Source organism: Cryptomeria japonica, chromosome 3 (genome assembly GCF_030272615.1).
Source record: "Cryptomeria japonica chromosome 3, Sugi_1.0, whole genome shotgun sequence".
Lineage (NCBI taxonomy): Eukaryota > Viridiplantae > Streptophyta > Pinopsida > Cupressales > Cupressaceae > Cryptomeria > Cryptomeria japonica.
In genome coordinates, this window is record NC_081407.1 from 184,474,803 (window position 1) to 184,500,028 (window position 25,226).

At 35.2% G+C, this 25,226-nt stretch overlaps 1 protein-coding gene across 1 annotated transcript; it reads left to right on the plus strand.

Moving 5' to 3' along the window:
• Positions 1 to 14,336: 14,336 nt before the first annotated feature.
• LOC131874476 (transcription factor MYB17-like) lies at positions 14,337 to 15,980 on the plus strand. Its single transcript, XM_059217871.1, has 3 exons — positions 14,337 to 14,500; positions 14,857 to 14,986; positions 15,183 to 15,980. The coding sequence occupies exons 1-3, from the start codon at positions 14,368 to 14,370 to the stop codon at positions 15,898 to 15,900; spliced, it is 981 nt and encodes a 326-aa protein (XP_059073854.1). The 5' UTR covers positions 14,337 to 14,367; the 3' UTR covers positions 15,901 to 15,980.
• The last annotated feature ends 9,246 nt before the right edge of the window (positions 15,981 to 25,226 follow it).

Genomic DNA, 25,226 nt, shown 5'->3' on the forward strand with positions numbered 1-25,226 from the left:
CAAGGCCAAGGAAGCTAGTTTCAAGGGAATTGGCAACCTACTTCTCAATGGAAGGGAAGCCAACCATGGAATGCCCAATGTTCTAGTTATCAACCACCTATCCAATAGCCATAGTCTCTTGCGCTAATGCCTCCTCCTATAGCCACTGTTGTTCCACCTAAACCAACACAGTTGCCTACTCAACCATTGCCAGATCCTAATATTAATTCTCAGCAACAACCACAAGCTTATTCAGCTTATCTTAATCAATACCCAACCTATTCTTTATCTCTAAATGACATTCACCTCTGATCTAGGACAACTCTGCCTAATCCCACTCATCCAGTTATCACTAAGGTACAAGAGGAGCAAGAAATATCTAATCCAACAGATACAATACCTCAGAACCAAATATTGCCATCATTTCCCCACAAATTGCAAGAAAAGGAGGTTACCACAGAACAATAGCAAATCTTTGATATTATAGATCAACTGAGGCATATTTGTGTTAAGATGTCATTATTGCAAGCAATAAAAGATGTTCCCATATATGGTAAGGCACTGAGAGAAACATGTCTTAAAAACTTGGCAAGAAGAAAAAGGATCCACAAACAGTGCATGTTATGGGTCAACAGGCAGATATTATGTTAGGCAAGATTGCCATTCCAAAGTATTCTGATCCAGGTAGTCCTATTGTGAGTATAGTCATTAATGGTAGTCAAATAAAAAATGTTTTGATTAAGTTAGGGGAAGCCATTAATGTAATGACAAGGGAAGTAATGAAACAACTTGAGATAAATAGTTTAAGGCCTACACCCTTAGTTCTACATCGTATTGATAGCTCTATAGTGAGACATGATGGTATCATAGAAGATGTAGTAGCTATTTTGGATTGCTAGGAATATCCTCCAGACTTTATGATTTTATCTCCAAAAGCAACAATGGGAGGATATCTGGTCATTTTGGGTAGACCTTAGCCTGCCACAGCTGATGTATATATTGGATGTAGATCAGGGGATATGACTATTTCAGATGGGAGTTCTACAAAAACATTAGCCTTGTATTCTCCAGCACAACCCCAACTTGAACGACAACAAGCCGTTTGGCCTATTTTGGGAGAAGAATCTGAGGGAGTTGACTCTATTGATTACCTCATGATGATTAGTTGAGGGCCATTCATGCAATTATATGATGAGGAATCAATTCTTTATAAAATCCTAATAAATGAATTAATAGAAGAGCAAGAATTGCAGGAATTGGTTTCGAATATTGTAGGTTTGAACTTTCCTGCAGCCACTGATATATTGCGTACTTTGTTGCTGTAAGAATTATCTTCTTCTCATTTTTCTTATATAAATCAGATTGATCTTACTATTAAGATAGAAGTGGAGTTGAATAAATGTTTGAATATCAATAGAGATCTATCAGATACTCAAAAGGAGGCCCTGGTGGACTTGTTGAAATTTCATAAAAATGCTTTTGCATGGGATTACAAGGATATGCATGGGATAGATCCAGCAGTTTGCACCCACTGTATTTATATAAAGGAAGATTGTTGCCCACTCATACAGCCTCAAAGAAGAATCAATCCTGCCTTGAAAGAGATAGTTAAAGAAGAATTGCAAAAGTTATTAAAAGATGGGCTTATCTATCCTATCTCTGACAGCCAATGGGTATCACCTTTGGTCATAGTCCCTAATAAAGGAGGAAAATGGAGGGTATGTGTTGATTATAGAGCCCTGAACTTAGCAACAAGAAAATATCATTTTCCATTACCATTTTTGGATCAGGTATTGGATTCTTTGGCTAGTAGAAGATACTTCTCATTCCTTGATAGGTTTAGTGGTTACAATTAGATCTAGATAGCCCCAAAGGATCAAGAGAAAACAAAATTTACTTGTCCATGGGGCATGTATGCATATTGCGTTCTTCCTTTTGGGTTGTGTAATGATCCAACCACTTTTCAAAGAGCAGTGATTAGTATCTTTTCTGATATTTCTCAAGATATTATGGAAATCTATATGGATGACTTTACAACTTATGGTTCTGAATTTGAGCAAGCATTGGTTAATCTGAAGAAAGTTTTGCAATGATGTGAAGACTGCAATTTGTCATTAAATAGTGAAAAATGTTACATCATGATGCAAGAAGGAATATTCCTTTGTCATCATATCTCTGTAGAAGGTATCCAGGTGGATCTAGCAAATATTGAGGTCACTCAGCATATTAATGACCCTATGAAGTAGAAAGATGTAAGAAGTTTTCTTGGTCATGCTGGATACTACAGACAGTTTATCAAAGATTTCAGTAAAATTGCAAGTCCCTTATATTCACCGCTTACCAAAGATATGGAATTTAAATGGACCCCAACATGTAATGAAGCTTTCTTAAAGCTTAAGCATGCTTTGACTCAAGCTCCAGTTCTTAAGGCCCAAATTGGTCTCTACCATTCCAAATCCATACAAATGCATTTGATTATGCAATAGGAGTAGTGTTAGGACATAAAATTGACAAATTTGAAAATGCAATATATTATATTAGCAAGAACTTACAGGGACCTGAGTTGAATTACACAGTCACTGAAAAAGGAAATGCTAGCTATTATATATGCACTTAACAAATTTAGGCACTATATTAGGGGATATCCTATATTTGTGCATATGGATCATACTGCAATTAGATATCTCATGAAGAAGCCATCAATTACTGGTAGATTAGCTCGCTGGTTATTATTGATGCAAGAATTTGATATCACAGTTGTTGATAAATGAGGGAAGTCTGATGTGGTTGCAGATTATCTTTCAAGACTTCAATTACAAGAAGATTCTATAGTGATAGATGATGCTTTTCTAGATGAACATTTATTTCTTATTCAAGCTCACACTCCTTGGTATACTGATAATGCCAACTATTTAGTTGCTACTAAGATGCCAGTTTATTTCTCTCCTAAGGAAAGAAGGTTGCTAGTTGAAATTTTTTTTAACTTCTCATGGAATGCTGATTGTCTATTTTACATTGTACCTAACCAAGTTATGAGAAGATGTGTCAGAGAAGATGAAACGTATGACATCTTGCATGCATGTCATGATGAGCCATGTGGAAGCCATTTTGCTACCAAAAGAACAACACTGAAAATATTCAATATAGGATACTATTGGCCCAAACTACATAAGGATGCAACACAATACACACGGAAATGTGATAGATGTCAGCAAATGGGAAGACCAACAAAATCTAATGAGATGCCACTATATCCACAAATATCAGTTGCACCATTTGATAAGTGGGGATTATATTTTGTTGGACCAATTGATCCACCTTCTCATGGCAGATCCTATATTTTGGTATTTACAAACTATGTAACGAAATGGGTGGAAGCTCGTGCCATGACACATGCAGGAGATAATAAGGTAGTTGAGTTTCTTTATGAAGAGATATTTACAAGATATGGAGTACCAAGAGAAATTGTCTTAGACCAGGGACCTCAATTTACTTCAACATTGATAACAACCTTGGTCAATGAGTACAATATAAGGCATAGAAAATCTACTCCATATCATCCACAAGCTAATGGGCAAGTAGAAGTTACACATAGGGATCTTGAGGCCATTCTTACAAAAAAAGTATCTGTTCATAAAAAAAGACTCATCTCATAGGCTTTCAGAAGCAATTTGGGCATACAGAACATCTTGGAAAATACCAATTGGTTTTACACCTTTTGAGATGGTTTATAGCAAAACAACAATGATGCCTATTGAATTTGAGCATAAAACCTTGAGGACAACTTTGCAATTAAATATGACATTATCTAAAGCACAAAAGGAACGTATTCAACAATTGAATGCTCTAGATGAATAGAGGAAAATAGTTGTTTAATAAACAGATCTAATTCAAAATCAAAGAGAAAAATGGCATGATAAATATATCAAGGAAAAGAAATTCAAAGCTGGTGACTGGGCACTACTATATGATTCTAGATATAAAGATGTTATGGGAAAACTTCAAACCAGGAGGTTAGGTCCATATGAGATATAAGAAGTTTTCCAGAATGGAATTGTTTCTTTGTCCACAATTGATCCTGTTTGATTTAAACTCTTGGTAAATGGTCATCGACAACGTCTATATCATAAGTCGATCACTAAAGAGGATTTCCTGCAGCAATTTGCCCAACCTAGTGAAACAAAGGTTCCTGTAGCAAATGACAAGGTTCCTGGAGCAACTGACAATGATCCTATAGCAACTCATAGTATTCCTGCTGCAGCAAAGCAAAGTAATAAATGTAAAGTTCCTGCAACCTCTGTAGTGAACATGTTTGCTACTTCCCAATAAAATATTTCCATATCGTATGGGAATATTCTTCTCCGTAAATATAATTCCATCCACATCATTCCATCCCACGTTCTTACCTATCATTTCACTTCATTTTGCCGTCATTTTATTTTGTGTATGACTACAAGTATGTATATATTGTGTTTTGTTTTAATTATGCATTTATTGTTCATTATGACTATACCCCCTTTTAAAATCCTCTCCACTCCTCGAAATCTCGTCAGCTTGTGTGGACATGTGCAAGGTTACGTTGGGGAGGTGCTTTATGGTTTGGTTTCCAAAGTTATTGATTATCCATCCTTTTTGGTACTTTGAATTGATTTATTGCCATTATTGTTTATCATGTTATTATTTCACGCAAGAGAATAATAAATTCTACCACCAAAATTTAGATATGTATGCAAATTTCAATTTAGCAAGTTTGTCGTATATTCTAGTCTTCTGTTTCTCAGTTGTAGACTAAAAAAATAGTAGAGTAAGAGATGGGTGGTGATCCAATTCACCATGAGCCAATAGTTCATGAGGTGTTGCTGTAGGATGCTCTTTGTGAGCATTATTTTAGACAGCACAGCTGGTTGGATTACTTCTTGAAAATCAGAAATTATAACGAAGAAATTCCTATAGAATTTATGCATTCCTTTAATGAAGGAGAAGCTACAGTTAAAGGCTTGAGGGTTATTGCTACAGAGCAGCGAATAGTAGAAGTAATGGGGTTTCCGTAGGAAGGAGAACTATTTCCAGAATCAAAAGATGCAAGAAGCGCCAAGGAAGAGTTCACAATTCCCACGGATGGACCCCTAATGGTGGACAAACAAGGAACTAGAAGGGTTTCCCTACCCGCAAAGTGGCCTGAGGTAGCTTTGTATGTTATGAAGTACATTACATGTATGGGGTGATATTCAAATCTGCATTCACTATTTTTAAATTACTTAGTCATTTACGGCATGGCTGGAGAGTGAATGTCCCTAATTTCCTATACCACCTCATTTCTACAAGTGCTAAGGAGACACAGAAAAATAGAAATTGCTCCATTAGCCATCATAGATTGGTTAAGTTACTTGTACAATGGTCCCTGAGAGACGTTTCACAAATGGAATGGGGAGTATTTGAGGATAGACTGCAGTTTAGGGTTGAAGATGTCCCTATTGCAGAGAATCTGCTGGTTGAAGAAGAAAATGTTGCAGAACCCTCTTCCCCCATAGTTGTTGCAAATGAGGATTTACTTGTTGCTGAAGGAGCTGTGGTTATTGTGGAGGAAGAGACGGTTGAAGCAAATGTGGAACAACCCTCTACTTATCTTCAAAGAGATTCAACAATTCCTAGAAGAAAAGGGAAGCAGTTGGAAAGGGATGAATTAGATGAAGAACCCATTGTCCAGCCGCAGGTAACTCAGATTCCTCCTATAGCCAAGAGGCATAGGACAAAAAGAAAAAATCCTACAGCAACTGAAGCAACTCCTGTAGCCATTCCAAAGGTTTATGTGAGAAGAACATGTAGTAAGACACAGAAGGCTCATCCTGTAGGTGATTCGATAGAGGTTATTATGGTGGAAACTTCAGAAGAAGGAAGCCCTATAGATATTGAAATTCAAGAAAAAGAAAGCCCTGCGGATGATGAAATCCAAGTAAAAGTGGACGAGGATAGACTAGCAAATCTTGCTTTTGTGGCACAACAACTTGAACAAACTGTTGGAAATATTTCTCAGCAACCTGAAGAAATTGTTGGGGAGATTCCTGAGTAGTTTGAACAAACTATTGAAGATATTTCACAACAGCCTGAGGAGACTATTAAAGACATTGTACAATAGCTTGAAGAAAATATTGGAGAGAAGTCAACATAGATTGAGGAGTTTATTGAGTAAATCCAACGACCTAAGGTAATACCTATTAGACCTCCTTCATCCCTAAGTAGTTTATCTATTTCTTTAACATTTTATAGACAATGGGAAATAGAGAGGGCTAGGTTGCAAGGGATTATTGATAAATAACAGAAAGAAATTGAAAAAAGGGATTACAAAATTGAGGAATTAGAGGCTAAGGTGGAAATAATTGCTGGTATGGTTCCTGAGTTGATGCAGTGTAGGTCACCTCCAAGGGTTTGTGTAGTGCACTTGAAGGAGCGGTATTTGAACTTCAAACTAAAGTGCATTATTAGGGACCTTAACCCCTCCTTAGAAACACCTGAAGAATTCTTTTATGCTTACCAAACCTCTCCACCAGCTGCAAAGAATTTTCTATGTGAATTGTATTTACATAACTATGTTGTACCCTCAGATAGTGAGTGGAACCCTTTATTATATATTAGGGATATCCATATCAAAGCTTTAATGTCTTGGATCCAAAATGAGATCAGCATGGGGGTGCAATCCAAGGCATATAAAAAATTAGAGTTTGATTGTCCATTGCCATTAAGGAGAGAATCAAAAGCACCAAGAGTTATTTATTATGAGTGGCAAAAATTACTGGTAAGAGATGATGTTAGAAAATTGGTGCTTCCAATGAGAGAAGAAATCTATCAGGCATATGAGCATTTGGTTGAGACTAATAGGACAACTACAATAGAAGGGTTAACTCAACGCTGGAACAATTTACCAGAATAGTTATAGCAAGGAGAACCTTATTCACTACAAAATTTTCAAGAAGCTATGCAAAGAGCCCCCTGATATATATAATTAGGCAGGGAGAAAGCCAACAACTGGCTACCATTGATCTTTTAGCCCCAATCCTCATGTGGTCGCTTTTGGCATGACACCCTATGGAACAAAACTATGATGCAATCACAAAAGAGTCAGCTAGATGGTCCAGGCTAGAAAAAATGAAGGGATTTTATTGGAACTTGGCTTCAGGGGGACAAGTCAGGGCAACATTGGTGATTTGAGAGTTATTGCAAGAGTTAGAAATTTTCCTTTTGCTGTAGGATCAACAAGCTCTTAAAGTTGGCGGGCATGATAAGTTGAGACTTTGTCATGTTTTTATCATCAGAACTCTTAATTTTTTGATATCTTTTGGTTTGCATAGTAGTGATGTATTGTAAATTGACTATATGTATTCCATGTGTTAAACCTAAACTTATGAAATCATGCCTGAACTTTGCCGGTCTATTCCTACAGCTATGCCATTTATTCTTACAGCAATGTGATTTGTTCATGTTGCCATTCAGATTATTTAGGGTAATATCATATGTGAATTAATAGATGTGTTAATTAAATAAAATGCATATTTATGTCCTTGTATCTTATTTTTGTTACAATGTTGGTAATAAATGATGCCCAAGTGGATATTCTCCTTTTGCCCTTGATGAAGGAAAGATTACATAAGAGATAACTGAAGATCAAACTGAAGAGGAGTTAAGCAAGCACAAGGTACGACATAGGCAGAGCAGTCAAGAGACACTACCAAAATTTAACTTTAGTGGGTATTGAATTTACAAACACCGCCATGACATGCAAAGACCATGGTTCGGTTTAGATCCATGTTTCCTGCAGCCAAGCTCTAGTTATTTTCTTTATCAGTCAATCATCCACCTCTTCTTCTGGGTGTGATTTGTGTTGTTTATTGTAGTTAATCTTCTCTTTAATAATAAGCTCTTCTTTTTCTCAAAGGTTAGATGGAATAGAAAATAGTAGAGCAAAGGATCTTTGATAAGCATTTTTGAGTTTTCTTTTCAAAATATGTAATCACTTTTAGGAAGGAATGAATAAAATTATGTTGTTCTAATCTGTTAAAAGTAATTTTTTGGAAGCTTGATATCACTCATCCAAGGGGGCCCACTTGGTGAGTGATCCTATGTGTGTTCATTAAAATTAGTTTTTCTTTCTTTTGTCATAGTAAAAGTTCTTGCTTCAACTGCTCCTACAGCCACTGGAAATAGATCCACTGACTATTCCTACAACCAAGCCAGAACATAGTAATTTCTCTTATCCATATTAGATCTTTGCAACATTGTTTTTATGAATATTAGGCAGAAGTTCTTCCTGTAGCCTTTCCATAATTTTCATTCTTGCCTTCCCTTTTCGCATAATGTTAGTTGTTGCAGTAATGAGAATAGTTATTGAAGGAACTTAGTGCATATATAGTGCAGACCCATTTCAAGTATTACATCCCTGTGTTGACAATCAAATGAGCACTAGCCATGAAAATAGTAACTTTACTAGATGAATGTTCAAACTTTGGGTTGAGACTTCAATTAGAGTTATTATTCTTATTGTTGGGGTAGACAAGAGGGTTGAATCTGTTTGCACACAAATTCTACACAACTTAAACTTAAATTCAGATATGATTATTAGCAATAAAAAATTAAACCATCACCACATCAATAACACACATAACACCAAGATTTTTGATGTGAAAAAACTAGTTAAGGGAAAAACTATGGTGGAAACCTACTCACAGTGAGATAATACCTTGTTAGGAGTAAATGTAAATATTACAATGGGGAATGCACATGCATTTAGGCACACTACCTAGAAATCATTGCTCAAAACAAGAAGGGCTATAACCTTGAGGAACACTCACTATCTTACAAAGCCTGGACAACAATAAGGATTGCATTAACTAGTGAAATAAAATCTCCTAATGCCTAATTACAGTTCTGGTTAAGGACAAATACTCGAACTTTAGTCTTTCCACTTTTCACACCTCTCCTCTGCTACTGAAAGATCAATTCAATGTTAGCAGATGCAGATACATCTCACAAATGAATATTACATACATTTATAAAAATTATTAATCTATATTTCAAGGTCGGCTAAACCCTCAACACAAATTGCAAAATGATAACCTCACGCTACAACAACACATGTAGACCAAAATAATCTCAGCTAAAACATAGTCTAGACCGAAAGCAATATCGCAACCAAGAAACATCACCAAGAATTACACCTTGATCATCCGCAACATGCTACAATCACCTAGAATGTCACATAACACAAAGAACACCACCGGATCAAGAAAATGATCAATAACATGCACAACGATCAATATAGACTGTCAACAAGGATAGGACCTGATCTAGAAACATCCACAAGCAACATGAATTGCACCAAAAACAACTGAACATCACCACTTACTAGAATTACCATCATCATTATACCAAACCTCAAGAACACACGCTAAACTGACTATCAAATTGAAATATTCACTTGTGGACTTCCAAATATGTTGGTAAATGCACACTGCAATGAGAAATTGAAGGTTATTGAAGGTTTTTTCATTGATGGCAACCTTGCAATCATATGATACCGGCAAGACAAATATACCGACAACAGCAACGACAAACTCTACACCAACACACATGACAACGACAGTGAAAGGAAGGATACTGGCACCCAGGCCGACAAGAATTTTATTGATAATATATTTTGTAATTAATTGTGAAATCATTGCAAGCTAACACGGTGAGTTGTAATATGACTCATATATGTATGAGATCATTGTAGAACATTTTGTAATAGAGTGATAGGTGAAATTATGCAGACCTAATATGTGAATTATAAGTTAAGGGTTTACGTATGAAGCAGAGCTAAAACCGGTACTGGATTTGGCATTGCAGATGCTAATTTGAGGTAGTACAAGACATTGGATTTGCATAATCCATTTTATTTTTTTAAGTCAGTGTGACTTCCTTTGTAATTGAGCAGTGAGCTCTAGGTGCTTGGCCTTTCTGCATGTGCAGGCCCCTCTTGTAAAAATTAATATTCCCTTATTGGCCAATAAGTGAATATTGTGGCTCACAAATCCCACTGAGGTTTTTCCCACACCAAGTTTCCTCGTTAAACTACTGTGTTATGGTGTGATTTTCATGTGGCTATTGTTATTCCTATTTTTTACATTGTTTCTGGTTTACCAGTACATAGTATTGATATCCTTTACCTGTTTTAAATCAAGTAAATTCTATAACCGGTTAGATACTGATTCACCCCCCCCTCTTAGTATCTTTGGGAATCCTAACAAAATCATGAACCATCTAAATTAAGGACACGTGAACTTCCTGAACACTTTACCAAATCCAAAAACCAAGGTAATGTAATTCTAGAGCAATGCACAACACAAACCAGAATATTGAATAACACGAACAACTGAATATCAACCATAATACTGGACCTCATAACTTGATCAAATAAACATGCAGATCACTGAAACTTCTGCTAAATCAACTAAACTGCATTAAACAACAACAACTCAATTGCAACGCACTGACCAAACCAACTCATTTAATCTGACTGCAACATTGGAATACACAGAAGAATATGTTGACATCAATGACAACACATCATTCTAGCAAACTTCTCAACAATAGCCAACAAAAATCGCCTTAACCAGTGTTACCCTAATATGTGTTCTTATATTGAGAATAACATTCTTCGTGGTTTTTCCCTTAATACAATTTTCCACATCAAATCTAGTGTTTCATTGTGTATGATGTGTTCTTGTTTTCATGTTCTTTCATGTTGTGGATTAAGTGATAAAGTTAAGTTGAACTCTGGATTTGAATTAAGGAAATATTTTAGATTTATATGTACAACTTACTCACCCCCCCCCCCCCCGCTCTCAGTTGTCTTGTGCGTAAGAACATTCAAAAAAAGTTGTATCTCAAATATAGACATGAAATATGGTGATTTAATTGTTTGAATATTGAAAAATCTCATGTTATATTCCCTATACTACATTGATGTTGTATATGATTGTGTGAATATTCATTATTACAATACTAGTTTTCTATATTTTTTTTAATTGTTCAAATCTAGTGAGTGGAATGGAATTTATCATTGTCCATCTCATCTCACCCTAGTTTTCTCTTTCTCTTTCTTTTAATCAATCAATTAAAGGTAGTTTCAAATCTTTCGAAGTAATCAAATGTTTATATATAATTAAATTTTATGCATGCCTAGAGAAATATTTATAGATCTTAGTTTTCAAAATTGAAATGGCACATGTAAGAATATATCTATTTCTTACAGATATTAAATTCAATTTTTTAAACTAGTTCTAATAAAAATAAATAGTCATTGCAATTTGTTGAGTTAACTATTTATTTTGGAAAAAATTACAATTTAGTTTCGCATATTTAGTTATTTATATTATCTATTGCATTATATATTACTATAATTAATATTTATTTGTTGATGAACTCTCTATGGATTTAATCAATAAAATATATATTAACACTCATCAAGGCTATTAGAAGTGAAGAGAGGAAAGTGATTGAAATAAAGAGGGTGATCAATGAGAGGATGGAATGCATGAACTATAAGATTCCTTTATTTTCCTAACTATTCTCTAAGATTTTTCATAACACCATCCTTATATAAACGTATTTTATGACGAGATAAATATCGGTTATGAATAGAGTCGAAGGAGGGGAATAATAATTTACAAGGGATATATGATAAGCTATATAACAAAAACAAGACAAAAGGGTGGGATGGCTAGGTGAGAGTAGAGGGGGCAAAATAGCACAAGGTTGAGAGAAAATATTTTTCATGATAGTGTAAGGGAAGAGCACCAGTAGCCATTATACTTCCAATAACTGTTCACTCCTTGTGCACCAAATCCCTCAATTATTAACTTTAAAAAAACCAAAAAAATGATAACTAAAATCCCATTAAAAAAAATTCACATATACTAATAGCCACCTACTTTTAGCATTTTTGGACTATAATTTTCCATTTTTGCACTACTATTGGGACATGTGTGCATGACTATTGGGGTATTTGTGTATAAGTATTGACAATTTTAAGTGTGTGGTTTTTGGAGCATCTTTATGTAGGCATCAGACAACCCTTTGAAATGTGCATTTTTTGACACCTACATTCATAACGGATCCCACAGTGTCATCACTACTTAGAAACTAGAACAATAGATATATGTAGTTAAAATTGCATATAGAGACAACCAAAAAGGTTGTTCAAATATGATGTACAATTAGGAATCTATGGGCGCACAAAGTTAGTGATAATACTTACTAGTACACTTCCCCTATTTGTTAACCAAACAACCTTATTTTTAATAGATGAAATATGCTTTAGGCAAGTATTAGGATAAATGATTGGTTGTTTTATTTCAAACCTAGGACTAATTAATTTAATATTTTTAGGCAATCAAATGTTTAAGTCAACTTTAACACAATCCCTAATTTGAACTCTTAGCATAGAGAACTTGTTTGAGTTATGAATATGCCAAATTACTCTAGTACATTATCTTGCAATATTCTTAAAAGATGGACAAAATGCCAAGCTTAAATAATGCATTATATTCACATGGGATATTGTAAATGAGATGGACCTTTAGGATAATGCTCAACGTTCCATGCCTAAAGAGAGAAATTTTTTCCACAAATAACTCATGTGTCATGTTGTAAAATTTATTGACTACGAATGTAACTTTAAAACATATGAGACACATAATCCCTCTCTATCCCCTTTTCTTTTCAATTTCCCAAGTTATATTCTCCCAAATCATCTACACTCATTTGCGAAAAATAGTTTTTGTATGTATGACCTTAACAACAAAACAAGACAAATGTTTGACTTTGACATAAAACTATAAACTCCACTACTTCATCCAACAACTTAGAATTCTAAAGGTTTACCTTGCTTGTCTTGATTATATTTAATATTTTTTTAGGTCACCACTCTTTTTATTCCATCCTTTCCATTCTTAGTGCTTTGACAACCACATTTAATTTCAATTCCAATCTTTTCCACTTATTATGCCCACAAATCACTCTCTAACACTCCAAATTTATTCAAATTTGTTTCATCATTTATTATAGTTGTTACTTTCTTATTTTATTTTATAATCTCACAAAATTAATTGTAACTTTTTACAGTGACTTTTATAATTGTTATGATAAGTACTATTGTTTTGTATTTTGTATTTTATTGGTCATTTATAGTTAATTCGGAGGACTTTAATGGAACGGCATATTAGATAATATTGCTATTTTGTTATGGTTAGTTGGAAGATATTCTATTTAAGTAATAAAAGCATTGAAAACTATGTAATGCATTCCTCGTGGATTAGGCGAGCATTAAAGACGATGGTAAGACGACAAAGGAAGTTTGGCTTCTTTGTACAAGTGGAGTTCTCTAAGACCGGCAACATTATAATGTATGGAGTTCTCTAAGGACGGCAACATCAAATCAGTCATAACATCAAATATTTAATTTATGTACTATGTTTTTAAAATATTTGATGTTTTGTTTAGAGTTAAGAATTTTATATTGAAAGACAAATCAGTCATAATATCAAATATATTGATGATGTTTTTATTCAAATAAGAATTATTTTGTTTTGTTTTTAGAATTTTTTATGTACTATGTATTTAAAATATTTGATGTTTTGTCTTTATTTTAACATAAATCTATTTTCTTATAATTTTAACACTTCTCAACACACTATCAAATGAATCTATTTTCTTATAATTTTTGAAAAATTAATAATACTTGTATCAAGTTATAACTAAGGTTTTAGAACCACATGATCAAATATGATGCATTATGTTTTACTAATATACTGATATTCATATGATTTACTACTTTATAGATATTAAAAATACATTTTTTTTAATTATAAATAATCATCAGTAATAATAATTCTAAAATCACAACTAATATAATATTAAAAATATTTATCATTTAAGAAACAAATACTGAATCCATTGCCAATATGTATATACACACTTTTACAAATGCTGAATCCCTTCCCTATATGTATATACACACTTTTACAAATGCTGAATCCTTTCCCTACATGTATCTACACACTTATTGCAGGTTGATGCTACAATGGTCGGGTAGACTGTCACGCACTGGGATTACACCAGACTGATGTGTGCAGGCGATAAATACTCAATGACCTTGCGGCCTTCGCCGATCTTGCGTTCCATCTTTCAAATGGTAACTTGGGGAGCGTGTTTCTCCACGTCATTTGTACGATGAAAAATATTATGATAACAATTAATGTATGTCCCTTTTATTAGTTGTAATATGAAGGTAATTTTGATCCCTTGGAATCAATCTACCTTATTCTGCTGCTGCAAGAAAGAAACAAAACAATAATGGGTAGATCCCCTTGCTGTGATAAAATGGAGATGAAAAAGGGCCCCTGGACACCCGACGAGGATAAGATTCTTGCTGAGTATATTCAGAAAAATGGGCATGAAAGCTGGCGAGCTCTTCCCAGAAAGGCTGGTATGTATATAATAGAATATTTAATATTGCTTTGATTTCATTTCGTGTAAAATACATAGGTAGCCAAATAAGAAAGCATTTGCAGTTGATAACTACTTGTTGGGTAAGAAATTTTATATACAGATTTGGTTTATCGTGTCAGGAACTTCACATTTTCATCCGATTCCTGTAAACATGGACTTTTCTACATAAAATAAATATAATTTGCATTGGAACAACATTGAGATTAATATTCATTTGGGCGGTGAAGTACATACATATATTTTCATTTTGATCTGTGTTATATAGCTGAGTTCCGAGTTATTCATGTGAGCTTATAAGTATGTAATGAATTAATGCAATTCTAATGTGCACAGGGCTTCTTCGATGTGGGAAGAGTTGCCGCCTACGTTGGACTAATTATCTGAGACCCGATATTAAGCGAAGCCGATTTCAACCAGAAGAAGAAAGAACTATTCTCCAGTTGCATGCAATTCTAGGCAACAGGTAGTAAAATGATATAGCTTCTTCAAATGTTGTGTACTGAACAACCAATTGTTATTGCTACTTATCGGTGGGACTAATAAATATACTAAAAGTTGATTCCCAATATGACTATGGACGTGGTACTACATTTGAAAATGTAACTACTTTGTTTGATTGCATTTACGGTTTCTAGTTTTAATACAGTGACTTTATGCAGGTGGTCCACGATTGCTTCCCAACTGCCTGGGAGAACTGATAATGAGATTAAGAATTTCTGGAATACGCACTTGAAGAAAAAGCTGTTGGGCATGGGACTGGATCCTTCCACCCATGCACCCGTATCTGAGATACTCAGTGCAAATGGATTACAGGGATCTCAGTCCACAATCCTCCTGAGGCACGTGTCACAGTGGGAGATTGCAAGGCTTGAAGCCGAAGCCAGAATGTCCAGAGATTCAATCATGTCATCTAAGAATGAGTTGATGGGAAACAATATTACAGAGGAAAATTTCAAGGCACCTAGTGATATTTTCTTGAAGCTCTGGAACTCAGAACCAGGCAAGGCCTTCAGGAAGGAATCTATTATTGATAACCAGGATGACAGTTCAGCTACCGGATCCCATGATCCTTTCTCTGAGGGTACTATGAGGGGCCAAATAGAATGCAAGAACCCTAGCAGCCATGAGGACTCCTCTAGCTCTGATGATGCTGTTCATAACCGTGACATACAGGACTTGACGGACCTGCTTCTGGATTCCCCTAATTACAGTAGTCCTAATAAGATCAGTGACAATAACTCAAACATGGGAGAATTAAGTACAAATTCTGATCTGCAGTCAGCTTGGGGATGGCAAGAACTACGCCTAGATGAGGACAACGATTACTGGAACAGCGTACTTGGAGTTCATGCTCAGACATCATCTGGACAAAATTGATAATACAGCATTTGGGTGTCTATTAATTAATTGAAATTATATTAATCTTGATATTTTAATTTTCAGTTGATTAATAAGAAGTGGGTAGCCAATTTATGGGTATATCTCACCATTGATAAGTACAAAGGAAAATAGTAAGTTAAACCACTTTTGATTTGAGTTCATTTTCAGATATCATCTGCACAAACTTTAGCAATCCATCATTTTAATAAACAGTCAAGTGTAATGTTTATCTAATATTCTTATGTTTCTTTCTTCGAAACATACGTATTTCCACTATGTATGACAATGAAAGATGTGATCTTACATTTCCTGTGTACACTTTCTATTTTCGGAGTACATGGTGGTACTGGCAAATGGACAAACATTTTTTTAACACAGTTGGTTCTTTTCAGTAGATTACAGTAATTTGTATCTCTATGCCAAAACATGAGCAAAAATAGATGTCACTTGTTGAACACATTTTGTTCTCAATATAATTTGTGTGTAAACGGTGCATCTGGCTAACGTATTGTGTATCTAGCATTTTCGGAGTACATTCGATCATATATATTTGTCAATTGAAAATTTTATTTAGGTTAATATTTTAAATTTTAATTAGTGGGTATTCAATTTATCACTATCTTATTTTTACTGACATTTATTTCAAAAAACCTATGTAACATATAGGTGATGTATTAAATTATAAAATATTTAATTTTCATAAATATCAATAAATCAATAAATCATCAGATTTACTATGTAAGAAATTGATTATGATAAGTATTATAATTATCTTTGGATAAAAATGGCAGATTTGTTCTAGTATTATTATTATAGGCACCTGAATTTGTCTTACCTAAAGAAATGAATTTTACATTTGTTTATTTATTAATTAAATTTTTACATTTAATTAATTCATTCCCCTTTTCTAGACTAACCATTACACAGAAGCCAGTGCTGCCCACATTAGGCTACACAAGGCTAAAAGAGAGGGGTTTACTAAATTGTGGTTGGAGTCCGACTCGCTAAACACTATCAACTGCTTGAGTGGTCGCACAGATCCTAGCTGGACGATTGCCAGCCTAATCAAGGATTGGCAAAATATAATCAATGATCTGACAGATTTCAAAATCTCGCACATATATTGGGAAGGCAATAAGGCAGCGGATCTATTGGCCAATTTTGTGGTGGGATATGTGGGACCCAATTGGTGGAGTAGAAGGGATGCTTTCCCCGAAAATCTGTGCGATCTGGCACATAATGATTACTATGTTAATCAATGTTCCCTCATCATGACATGACTGAGTTGATAGGGAAACGACTCTTTCCGGTTTTCCCTAATCACAATCCTAGAAACCTCCTCACCAACTGGTTTTCCTATCTCATTGTGTGTGTTTTTTGCTACTGTTTTGATATCCTTTGGGTGTGGCTCATTTTCTGTGTCTGGTTGGCGATAGTGATCTCCTATTATCTGGTGACCAGGAGAATAATGGGAGGGGATAAGAACACACAAGAGCCCTCTACTTGCGAGAAGTGGAAAAAGAATAAAGATGTCTGGTAGGAAGTGGTCGATGGTGGTCTCGTCCCCTACCTGGACCGGCTTCATGGCCCCTCTCCTCTAATTATGGAGGCCTTTATTAATGGATGGAAAAAAGGGAGTCTCAGGGCCTATGGTGTCAGTTATCAGATAGATGAAACTTTGGTGGCAATGATCACTGGTCTGGCTAGGACTAGAAGAAGGTTTTTTCAGGGATAGAAAAACTAGGGAGGAGGACTTGTTGATCTTCTTCGACAAAGACAAGGAGCACTCTAGAGTAACCAAGATGGCTGATGGCGGATATAATACGAAAGACTTCATGGCCTTGTGGGCTGATATGGTTGAGTTTATAATGAGATATATCGTCGTTGATGGTAGGTATACAAGTATCTTCTCCTACCATTTCACTATTTTCAATCATTTTCGCCATGGAAAAATTATCTTTGTTCCCTACTATCTTGCCTCCTCCCTTGAGAATAGCTTGGAAAAGAACCTGCAAAACCCTAGCAACCCTGTTCTTCATGAGGGACTTATTGTCCTTATCATGGAACAGGCCAAATCCCTTGAAATTGTGCCCCCGCTTGCCGAGATTGGTCTATAGACGGAGGTCCAATATGTCTCTAATTCGGAGATGGACCCGGATGATAGTGGGGTTCCTATTGATGACCCTAAATATGAACCTATGGAGGAAAAAGACAAGGTGGTCACTCCTAAGACACTCTGGAGCAAGAACCCCCCCAGATGGGTAGCCAACATATACAAAACCACCAGCAAGTTGATCTCCAAGGCCGAACCCCTCACCAAAAAGAAAAAGCTGGCGGCAAAGGATCACAGCCTAAAGATTATGGACCAAGGGATTAAATTGGACATCCCTATCAATGTCGAGAAAGGCAATCAGGGGAAAGATGGTAGTCTGATGAATCTTGTCATGGAAACCACCAGAAGCCAGGAGCACTACTAGAAGTGGGTCAACTGCGAAATCGACACCCTCTAGATGGGGGCTAAAGAAATTATTGACATTTTCACTGCTTCCCGAGAACCCAGCAAGCTGGAAAAACTCATGATCATGACTCAAAACATCTCTCAGAATGTTGAGGTTATGAAATCTAACCATGAACAAAGGATTGATAAGGTGGAACAGTCCATGGCTGAGATTAAGAAAAATCTCAAGAATCTGGTCAACATTAGTAAAGAAGCCATGAACAATAGCATTGAAGGGCTAGAAAATATTAACAAGATGATTGTTGATTATAGATCCTTCCACAGTTACTCGATGAAAGAACTTGGTGGAGATGATGTGGCTATTGGAGACACCAAAACCATGGGACGCAGTTCCAGAACCATGAGTAGAAGCAGCAACAAGGGTACCTCCAAATTTATCATGGAGGAGCTTGAGGAAATCAATAGGATTTCCATCCAAAAGAACAAATATTTGGCGCTCTCGCTTAACTGGGACCTTTTTTTCTTCGGCTTGTTTGTCTTTTTTTGTTTTGTTTTTGTTTCTGTTCGGGGTTGCTCCCTTGTTTTGTTGTTGTTTTTGGCCAGTTTGGCTGTTGGCCAGCTATTGTAAAACTTTATGTTTCGGGTCCTTGTAAAACCCGTTTATCCTTATCAAAAAATATTAATTAAATAAAAAAAATGTTCCCATAATTAATCCATCTTATCTCGCCACCCATATTTATTTAAATCCCTTTATCCTCCCCACATATAGAACTTAATAAAACAATTATCTTATTTTATTTAAATCCCCTCACCCACTAGCATTGTCTAGAAAATGAAATTTGTTCATTAACCCTCCCGTTAATCATTTCTAAACCCCCTTTCATTAGCCTAATCACCCCCTAATTGTTTTCACATTCCTAAAACATGGGATTAGGGAAGGGTCACTTCTCAACCATTAAGGCTCTTACAAAGCCTTCAAAGCCCTCTCCCTTTTGCGAGCAAACCTACATGGGCTTTGACTATTCTATCCTGCATTTAACTCTCGCACATTCCTCCAACCCTAGTTTAAGTCCAAATCCATCAACTCGACTATTAATTTCTTCCTCCATGTCTTCTCAATCCTTTAAGGCTTTATCTATTTCCCTCTCAATCCTTTAAGGCTTTACCTATTTCCCTCTAAAGTCTTCCCTTGTTGAGACTTGTCAACACATGATTTCTTGAGAAAGAGCACATGGATTGAAGATCATGGAATCCTCAAGGAATCCTATTCTTTCTTAAGACATTCAATCTTGACCATTCAGTAGCCCATTCTTCCTATAAAGGATATCCCATTTCCATTATCAAAGGAGGGTGGCTTGCAAGTATATTGAGGTTTACTATGTAAGAAATTTATTATGATAAGTATTATAATTATCTTTCGATAAAAATGGTAGATTTGCTCTAGTATTATTATTATAGGCACCTGAATTTGTCCTACCTAAAGAAATGAATTTTATATTATTTTCATTATTAATTAAATTTTACATCTAATTAATTCATTCCCCTTTTCTAGACTAACCATTATGTGGAAGTCAATGCTGCCCACATTGGGCTACACATGGCTAAAAGTGAAGGGTTTACTAAAGTGTGGCTGGAGTCCGACTCACTAAACACTATCAACTGCTTGAGTGGTCACACAGATCCTAGTTGGACAATTGCTAGCCTAATCAAGGACTTATGAAATATAATCAATGATCTGAGAGATTTCAAAATCTCACACATATATTAGGAAGGAAATAAGGTGGCGGATCTACTCGCTAATTTTGCGGTGGGATATGTGGCAACCAACTAGTGGAGTAGCAAGGATGCTTTGCCCGAAAATCTGTGCGATCTAGCATGTAACGATTATTGTGTTGATCAATAATCCCTCATCATGAAATGATTGAGTTGATAGGGAAATAACTCTTTCTAGTTTTACCTAATCAGAATCCTAGAAAGCTCCTTGGCGACTAGTTTTCCTATCTCATTGTGTGGCTTTTTAGCTACTGTTTTGATATCCTTTGGGTGTGGCTCATTTTTTGCATCTAGTTGGCGATAGTGATCTCCTATTATCTGGGGCCCACGAGCATAATGGGAGGGGATAAGAATAGACAAGAGCCCTCTACTTGTGAGAAGTGGAAAAATAATAAAGATGTCTGGCAGTAAGTGGTCGATGGTGGTCTCATCCCCTACCTGGACCGACTTCATGGCCCCTCTCCTCTGATAATGGAGGCCTTTGTTAACGGACGGAAAAAAGGGATTCTCAGGGCCTATGGTGTTGATTATCAAATAGATGAAACTTTGGTGGTGATGGTCATTGGTCTGGCTATGACTAGAAGAAGGTTTTATAGGGATAGAAAAACTAGGGAGGAGGACTTGTCGATCTTCTTCGATAAAGACAAGGAGCGCTCTAGAGTCACCAAGATGGCTGATGGCAGATATAATAGGAAAAACCTCATGGCCCCGTGGGCTGATATGGATGAGTTTATAATGACATATTTCACCCGTGATGGTAGGTATGCAAGTATCTTCTCATGCCATTTCACTATTTTAAATCATGTTTGCCATGGCAAAATTATCTTTGTTCCCTACTATCTTGCCTCCTCCATTGAGAATAGCCTAGAAAAGCACCTGGAAAACCCTAGCAACCCTGTTCTTCATGAGGGAATTATTGTCCTTATCATGGAACCCACCAAATCCCTTGAAATTGTGCCCTCGCTTGTCGAGATTGGTCTATAGATGGAGGTCCAAGACGTCTCTGATTCAAAGATGGACCTGGACGATAGTGGGGTTCCTGTTAATGACCCTAAATATGAATTTGCGAAGGAAAAAGACAAGATGGTCACTCCTGAGATGCTCGGCAGGAAGAACCCCCGAGATGGGCAACCAACAAATACAAAACCACCAGCAAGTTGATCTCCAAGGCCGAACCCCTCACCAAAAAGGAAAAGATCGCACTGAATGATTACAGCCCAAAGATTACGGACTAAGGGATTAAACTGGACATCCCTATCAATGTCCAAAAAGACAATCAGGTGAAAGATGGTAGTCTGATGAATCTTGTCATGATAGCCACTAGAAGCGAGGAGCACTTCTAGAAGTGGGTCAAGCGCAAAATTGAGTTTCGAGTTATTCATGTGAGCTTATAAGTATGTAATGAATTAATGCAATTCTAATTCATTATAAGTATGGAATGAATTAATTTGCATTTGAAATGCTACTTGATTTACTAAATGATACAATTGTGTATGTAAAAATGAAAGGCTTGAAGATTTAATTTTTCTAAATGGATAACTATGTAGATAATTGCTAAGCTAAATAATTGGGGTAACTAGTATATGCAATTTAAGATATTCACTTATATTAGTGTGGGAATCTTCCATGAGGCAACCTTCAAATCGCCAAGGTACAAAAGTGACATGTTGTTCTTGTTAGAACTTTGTAGATAGATAGAAGAAGTTTACAAAATCATTGTATTTATGAAACACAAATATAGATACTCCTCTTTCAAAGTGAGAGTATATTTTTGTACAAATATATAAGCTACACAAATGACTAATAATCAAATGGCTTTATTGATAATGGATTCATTTCATGATTTAATAAATAAATTTGATTCTAGAGGAGAAAATCAACCTTATTATAAGCGCTTATACAAAAATGAGCAAATCCTAGAAGATCATTAGGTTAATTTTATAAATAAATATAAGGTTATATTATTAAATAATTACAAATTTACTGTGAATAATGAGATTTTGTAATATGGGAAAGGAATTGAAAGAGAAGGGAGATGAAGAAAATATGTTAAATGTTGTTTATAGTACAAAATGAATATTTAACCAACATGTTCATAATGTAGATTGTCCAATTGTAGAGTATTCATATATGAAAAATAGAGTAGAAAATATCTACTCTAAGTAATGTTTGCTTGCATCATTTCCAATGTTAGAACTATGATACCACAAAGGATGAAAAATAACAAGGAAAGAAAGATGAGGAATCCTCTAGTGCTACAATGAAGAAATGAAAGGATAAATCTATATATAGCAAGTCTTAAGGAAAGGGAAGTAGAATAGATGACTATGATAGAAACTAATGAGGAAGAAGAAGAAGATGAAATTCCCCTTTAGAAAAGGAAAATAAAATTCTCTTAGATTTCTCCTCTTCATAACCATCCTATCATCCTTATTGATCCTCATGTCCTCTCCATGAGTTTCCTATTCCTTCTATTCCATCTACTCCAAGTAAATCATCCACTCTAGTTGTGTATTTTCTACATCCACCTCTAATTCCTTCACTAGATGTTTCAGCTCCTCCTTCATCTTCACCTCACTTATCTCAATGACATGATACCCATATTCCTTCACCACCAAACCTTGAACAAGATAAACAACTAGATGATGGAAAATATTAGATTAAAGGAAACCTACAAGAGGAGAATGTTGAAGAAATGGAAGCATTGCATAAATAAAATAAATGAGAGGACACTCTTGACCATTTTGTAAGATACCATAGGTACTAAAATTATATTTCCTCATCCTTCACCTCTGCCATTTCAATAAGAGTAGGAAATTCAATCTGAAAAATATAATGGAAACTCCTTATTTCTCCTCCTCAACAAAAACAAGTAGATACATATAACTTCCTAGTATGGGTCAACTATACTATATAGAAAATAAATACAACGTATGTCTATGTAAAGGATGATGAACTATTGGTTCTTATGGAAGCTTTAAATTTTCCAAAAGGAAAGAAAAACAAAACAATGGGCTTTCCATGATGACAATAGATAAGACATGAAACAAGAAATAAAACAACTTCCCATCCCCATGAATAATAAACTAGAAGTTGGCATGACAATATGGATTATTAAATGCAAAAAATAAATTTAGGCACTCAAACCAAAGGTGAGAAGTCAACTTTGCAATTGGTTGTTTCTATACTTATTGAATGCATGAAAAATCATTATAACATGTAGGAAGAGATTAAAGCTCAAATTACACAATTGACTACCTAGATTATTTATTTGGTATAACCAAATGATTTTGCTACTCCAATACCCAATTTGTAAGAAACATTAAGTAAGGATACTTGGCATCTAGACTTGGAGTTGACATCCCCCAAACTACTAAGGAATAAAGAGATAATTTACATGCACTAGTAAGATGCGTGATAAAGAAAGGAATAATAGCTTATAATTCCATTAATGATGAAACCATATTATCCCACTGGATCAAGTTTGATGTAAATGAAGAACTCATGTGGGAATATTATATTCTAAATTTGCAGAGAATAAGGGCTATACCTTTTGACAAGTTTTCTAGCGTAGTTTTTTTTTTTAAGATGACTATATAGATAAGACTAGGGAATGGCTAAAAGTATGACAATTGAGAGTCAAAAATATTAAGAAATGTAAAGGAAAATTGACATGATAAATATGTTTAGAAAATTAGGCTATGGATAGAATTCAACAATTCATTGAAGATGTTTCTAGCTAATTTTGGAAAATACTTTCACTGATAAGCTCACCTACTAAGTGATCAAGGAATTTATAGATTTTTTATGTAAGGTAGTATTTGAATACTTCATCAAGAGGATGTTGAAATTCCTAGTAAGAATTAATAAATTCCGAGAGAAGTTGGCCAAGTTTGATGAATTAGAGGAGAAATTAGAAGAACCAATCTTCTCTCAATGGGTCAAATTGAAATATGAAAAAGGAAATATATGAAAAAATTGAATTAAGTATTTAATTCCTATTCAAATAGTTTTCTATGATGGAATTTTGAAGCGCTGAGAGGGGGGGGGATGTGAATTAGTGACTCCAAAAATAAAACTACTTCAAACACTAACCAGTAGATGAACTTAACAAAAAAATTAAACACAATGCATGCAATCCAAAATGATATAACAAAATCCACAATAAGTAAAACATCCACCATAACAAAAGTGTTTGTACGTGGAAAACCCAAATAGGTAATATTAAAGTTCTTCTTCAACTGTGATATGGAATTTGTCCATGTCTCTGGCACATTCTCAGTGTACTCAAGTGTAGACATAATCTATGAATTTAACTCTTCCATGGAATCCAGTGAATAGGTTTCTGGGGTAACTAAAATAGCTTCAATATTAGTATAGGCTCTCTGTAGGATGTCCACTTGTGTTGTAAGTTGACCCTTCAATTCCTTTAGTGACCGGAGTCTCTTTGCTTTCTCATGATCATAAGTATCCAGCTTGTTGTGCAAATCATCTACAGATTTTCTAAAAGAAAATATAGAGTCTTGAAGTGGGACATATGCATTGCATATCTTTTCTAGCTCTTGCTATGTTTTTGTTCACCTTTTTGTGATATCAGAATAAAAGAATGAAACATTAGAGGTAGAAGCAAGATATTTTCCTCCTATTTCAATAGCTTTTCCCAATAAAGCTTTATTATGTGATAGAGTCAGTTTGTCGGTATCAATTTCCTTCATGATCTTCTCTCCATGCTTTTTCCTATAACTCTTTTCTGCATAAGCATGGGATGACTCTTCAAGTGATATGAGTTGGTCAGATGTATCAGTGACTAATTGACCAAGTTTTCTAATAGGCGAAGACAAATGTCCAGTAGAAGTTTTCAGGAGAAGATTTGTACAAATGTTTACTGCTTTCTGAATAGTTTCTGCTTCAATCCTTTGTTCCTTAAGTCTCTTTTTGTGCACTCTAGATTTCATAACATTTGCAATCCTCATAATTTCAGATGCACTCATGTTGTCAACACTGATAGGCTCTGAGGTGCCTAATGAATCATCATCATCTTCATTAGTTTGTTGTTTGACTAATGTTTTTGCCGGTTCAGAAGATGTTACCT